Genomic DNA, 5,376 nt, shown 5'->3' with positions numbered 1-5,376 from the left:
TGTCTGCACACTCTGTGGTGTCCATGCGGACCTAAATTCTGCTGAGGAGTCTGAAATCCGGAAGACGGTCGACCCGACCGCTCTGAGGAGTCTGCATGGTGTTAAAGCATAACCGGAGGGGCGTTTTGTATCAGTGAAAGTTGCGCCCCTGCTGAATACAGTACTGTAATACTGTGCTGAATATATGTATATTCACAAGTCATTCTGAGATTCAAAAATGTAGTCATTTAGCAGTCATTCTTATCCAGAGCAACATATAATAAGCATTCTCTAGTATTCTTTGTCTCTTAGTCACACGGTCTTTGAATGTTCTCTCCAGACTAAGTGATTCATTATTACATAGCTAGTCATAATGGCCTAATGAACCAAATCAAAAGGATTGAGATGAATGAGCTGTCAAAGAACCAATTGGATTAACAAATGAAGACAGAATTTAAATATATTCATGATCATTTATTCAACAAAATATGACCTCCCCTTTAAAACCGGATAGCTCTGCCATCACCACAGAACATGTTTCTCCTGTATTTGGTTTTGTATCCCTCCCTTACCCAGGTCACTCACCCAAATATTTAACAAAAAATATCACTATTAATCTGCTATACAAACAACAATTAAGAAGCCATTCATTCAGAGAAGGAGAGGAAAAAACAAAGTTGGTTTTTTTGCAAATGTATTTTACCGTGTGGAAACATATCTTGTTCATAATAGATAAAAATCAGGTTTTGGGTCAATTCCACTTCAATTTCAGTCCATTCAGGGAGTGCACTGAAATTCCAATTCTCTTCAATGCTTTTCAATTAAGAATATTTAGAATTAGGTTCACTTTCGGAATTGATTGGAATTTAAATGGAATTGACCCCAAACCCTGGATAAAATGAACAGTATTACTGAAATAAAATAACAAAAGTAAGAACAATTAAAAATAATTTATTGGATAGTAAACCTGAAAGCCAAAGGGCTCAGTTAAAAAATAAATAAAATGTATATTTTCAAATCAGAGAAGAAGCAAATGCATGGAACAGAAACCAATCTCAAAACCATAACTGAGCTAAACGCACACTCAAGGTCAAGCAAGCATGCATCCGCCCCCCCTCCAGCCTCCCCACAGGGCTGAAGGCTGCCATCACTGTCCTCTCGCCACTGCAATCACTATTCCCAGCTTGACGTCAGGAGATCCATGAGGTGTTACACAGCATCCTACCAACAGCTATCAGCCAGCTATCAACCAGCTCAGTTTGTGGTGCTGTTACAACCTAGCATGGTACCACGTCCACTCGTCCAGTCCACTGCTCTTGTTCATGAGAGCAGTATCCTAGCAGTGTACATACATGCAAGCATCCAGCACCTTCTCGGACTCCTCCATAGGATCCTGGTTTGGTATGGAATTGCAGTGATTCCCCCATATAGCTGGAACATCCTGCCCACAGAGGCCCCTGAAACACCTTGATCCAGGGCTACCATAACCATCCTATTAAAACTAATCGGATCCACAGAGTTCCCAGCAGTTTTAGGCAGGGGCAGCAGAGCTAGGTGGGAAGGAGTGGGGGGGGGCACCTTGGCTTAGTAATGCTAGGAGAAACACTGTAATAGACTGTGTGGATGGATGGAGATGAGCGATCACTGGTAGCCCAAGGCAGACGCTGAGCCCAGTCTCTGGCTATAAAGGGCGTAGTGGGGGTAGTAAGGAGAACCAGCCTGGAGGGAGTGCAGGGGGATGGAGGTAGGTCCAGGGGGCAGGTGGACCTTACCATAGGGGTGGTACCGGGCCAGACCCAGGGTATGAGGAGCCCTAAGGGAGAAGGAGTTCTGCAGGGAGGCCTGGCTCTGATGGGGGAGGTGGAGTTGGCAGGAGGCAACAGAGGAGGAGGAGACAGAGGGGTAGGCAGAGAGGAGCTTACTGTCCATCCCTCCGGGTAAGGAGGTGTGCGTGCGCAGGTGGGCCAGCAGCTCGTCTGAGGTGGAGAAGCGTTTATCACAGGGCCCCGCAGCCGACACCCAGTTACAGGCATGAGGCATGGGGTCATTGGAGAGCATGAAACCGTAGGTGTAGAGGGGGTGAGACAGGGTGGGGGTGATGCTGGAAGACATAGTGCTGGGGTGGAGGGAGTGGAGGGGGTGGGAGGTGTAGACCAAGCCTGGGTAGCCTGTTTTGAGGGTGGAGGAGGGGTCGTGGAGGCAGGGGTTGCTGCTCCCCAGGTGGGGCACGTTGGGGTAGCTGAGGCAGTAAGGGTCCCTGCAAAAGCCCTGCATGAAGGAGGGGGGAGAGGCTCCAGTGGAGTGCTTCACCCCCACGCCCCCACCTCCCAGACCAGACTTGTTAGGGTCCAAACCTGGGACAAACTGGGAGGGATATCCAGCGTAGGAACCCACTACAGAGCCATGGTAGCCCATTCCAGAGGATGACATGGGGAAGACAGAGTGGCCAGTCTTGTAAGGGGAGATGGGAGCGATATGTCCAGGGCCCAGGCCAGGCTGTGGTGGTTGGGAGTCCGCCTTGGGCCCCTCGTGGCTGGGGCTTCCCTCTGAGCTGCCTGTGCTGGAGTTCGTGCTGGCTCTGGCGTGGCTGGAGTTAGCCAGTTGGGGACTGTCCAAATGAACCTTATTCACATCCGACTCCTTTTTAAGATGGCCGCCGCTGCTACTGTTACTGTTCCTGTGTGGACTGGCCTGTTCCTGTTTGTGTTCTCCATTTAGAGTCTGAGAGCGGGAATTCCGTTGTCCATGTGGCGACTGGCTCTGTCTGTGTGTCTGGGACGATGGCTGCTGCGTGTGCTGAGGGGGCGTGCCACTACCCACCCTGGAGTTGGGAGATATGGCATGTGGTGGAAAGGATGGACAAGAGCCTGATGAGTTACTGTTAGCACATCCATTCCCATTGCTAGGTACCCTGAACCCAGCTTTATCAGAGCTGTTATTAGAGCTACTAACCCCATCCCGCCGACTGTCTCCCCCTACTTTGTTATAGGGCTTGAAGCTGGACTTGTCGTCCTTTATGGGCCGGTGGTCCCCAAGTTTGTGACTGGAGGAGGAGGAAGAGGAGCGTCCATTATGGTCCTTATCACCATGGCCATTGGAGGGGATGGAGCCTAGCTTGGAGGAGGGAGGAGGGTCAGGCTTGCCGATCTGGGAGCAGGTCTGAGCCAGCAGGGCCAGGGGACTCTTCTTGGCATCCAGCTGGAGAAATAAACCCAGACTTAAAGTTAAGTTGAACCAACTTTCACAGCGTTGAATGTAATGGGTATGTGGAAAGGAAAAACGTATACACACTCCACTTAGACGGGTGCAGAAAGAAAGACATACAGACAGAAACACAGACAGAACTGTAGGCCTATGTCTATTGTCAGTGAATAAGTGTTTGGCCAGTAACACAGACCCCTTGGGCCCTCTATGAATTACAACCTTAACGTTCATATAATAGCCTACTAATAAATACTGTTGTTAACAGTCATTGTTACGAATTGTTGGCAGTAGGCCAAACGGTGTCGCGCTGGAGGCTAGGGCTAGTTTTATCGAATGGATGTATTGCCTACAAAGTTTAAGCAATACAATGGTGGGAACGGTAACTCGGACTATGAGTGGTCTATGAGTAAAGACCGTCAGGGAACTACTTTTAAAAAAGTCGGACTGTGCGCATCAAGAAAATAAATAGCCCTACTACGGATATATATTGCGCATTATTGGCTAAAAGCTGAACTTGCTTTGCGCAAAAACGCACCAAAGTGTTGAGAGAATAAAGGTGTATTGAATTGGCTATATGTCAAACAACAACACACACCTGTGTGACAATTACCATGGCAATAGAAACATAATTACGATACCTCAATGTTCACTGGTGCAGATTGTAAGGGCTGCAGGTAGTCCGGGTGGTGGAGCAAGTGGCCGGTGTGCGCCGTCAACATCTTGAGTATCCGGATAGGGAGGCGCTTTGCCTGGCGAATAGGATCCAAAGGAGTCGGTGAACAAACTAACGCGCCCGTTGGCGAGCTGCAGTTATCACGATCGTCACAGGGCTCCGAGGTCTGGCAGCGTATCTCGTGCGTAATAGTTCCAGCAGGGGAATCTTTCATCGGAGATGGAAACGAAAATATGTTTGAGAAGGGCAGTGTTTTGTTACAGTCCCGAGAAAATAAATGCTATAATTATCCCTGTGCAGTGTACAGCGTAGTTTATAATCCGGGAGAGAAAGTATGTTGCCTATTCACCATCCAATTTCATCAAACAGAAGTTAACGGTCGGCTCTTCTTTACTCATGGTACCGATTCCAGAATTGTTCTTCCAGGCGTTCTAATTCACAAAAGCCACATCAATCGAAATGTGAGCGAAATACATGCATTCAATTGAGTTATAAAATAAGTATAGCCAAAATTAGAAAAGGTGTAGATATTTCCAAAACACGGCCGCGATACATATAATTTCGGACTCTCGCCGCTCCAGTGTACAGCTTGGCTCTCTCCTTCTCTGTCGCCTTCTGTTCAGCAGTTACACATCAACTGGATCGTACCTCGAGTGTATGAGATCACAAGGGGACCTTCAAAGCTAGCGAGCCGCCGTCCAGTGGGTGGCTGCATCGGTAATGAGAATGGTTGGTGCGTTTCTTCTGAAGGCGGAGCAATCTTGTCCCCCTCGGCCAATGAAGACAGACTGTCTGTGCACTGTATTTCACAGCGTTAGATACATCTTCTGATAATCTTTCAAATGTCTTCCTGTCAGAACGGAATGTAATTTCCTTTGATGCAAAAATTCTAACAGGCGCCCTATATGGCATTTATGTTGATTTATGTATGACTGATTGTATCAGTGTGCCATCTACATGACCAACAGGGGGCACTATTGATGACATTGTATCGCAGTTCATCAGCAGCATCACCGATACCCGATAGCAAATTTATATTCATTAGTCTCTTGTGACTATTGTGGTCACTGCAGGGGTGAAATAAAGTTTATTTTAGCAGAAATTGAATAACGTTGTCTAACCCCAGGTGTGACATTCAACAACCATTTTACTCTCTGTCTCCTTATTTGAACTTTAAAACCAGTTAACTGTAACTAAATCCCCAAAAGTCATTTGTTTAATCATTCGAGGCCATAAACAGTAACTAGTAGTGCTGCATACTCAAAGAAAGGTTAGAATCTCACCTTTCTGGTACAAAATAGTTATAAATTGCTGAGATGTAGTCACGTTTGAGGACACAAGCTCAAGTACACAATACAAATATAATAAAAATATGACATTTTCTATTCAACAAAACTGTATAAAAAAGGCTTGAAATGACATATGCTTTCTAAATATAGCATAATCATATTATAAACCGACTAACTATAAGATTTCACTTTACATAAAACTGTGAAATAAATATTTGTATGTTTAGTGTT

General features: G+C 46.4%; 1 protein-coding gene across 1 annotated transcript; it reads right to left on the bottom strand.

The window, feature by feature from the left end:
* Nucleotides 1-432: 432 nt before the first annotated feature.
* LOC115146990 (zinc finger protein 703-like) lies at nucleotides 433-4,571 on the bottom strand. The gene is made up of 2 exons (XM_029688981.2): nucleotides 3,822-4,571; nucleotides 433-3,177 (listed from the first exon to the last, which is right to left on the bottom strand). Exons 1-2 carry the CDS (start codon nucleotides 4,068-4,070, stop codon nucleotides 1,621-1,623), a joined length of 1,806 nt encoding a protein of 601 aa, XP_029544841.1. The 5' UTR covers nucleotides 4,071-4,571; the 3' UTR covers nucleotides 433-1,620.
* Nucleotides 4,572-5,376: the final 805 nt, after the last annotated feature.

This window comes from Oncorhynchus nerka, linkage group LG19, assembly GCF_034236695.1.
Source record: "Oncorhynchus nerka isolate Pitt River linkage group LG19, Oner_Uvic_2.0, whole genome shotgun sequence".
NCBI classification, from domain to species: Eukaryota; Metazoa; Chordata; class Actinopteri; order Salmoniformes; family Salmonidae; genus Oncorhynchus; species Oncorhynchus nerka.
The sequence above is the reverse complement of the archived record's forward strand: the minus strand, read 5'-3'. Positions and strand labels throughout refer to the sequence as shown.

What these genes read in the sequence shown, in the direction of transcription:
- LOC115146990 (XM_029688981.2), bottom strand. Translation starts at nt 4,070, where the DNA reads ATGAAAGATTCCCCTGCTGGAACTATTACGCACGAGATACGCTGCCAG. An exon ending in CTGCACCAGTGAACATTGAG is followed by an intron (nt 3,178 to 3,821) that starts GTATCGTAATTA and finishes TTATTTCTCCAG; the next exon opens with CTGGATGCCAAGAAGAGTCC.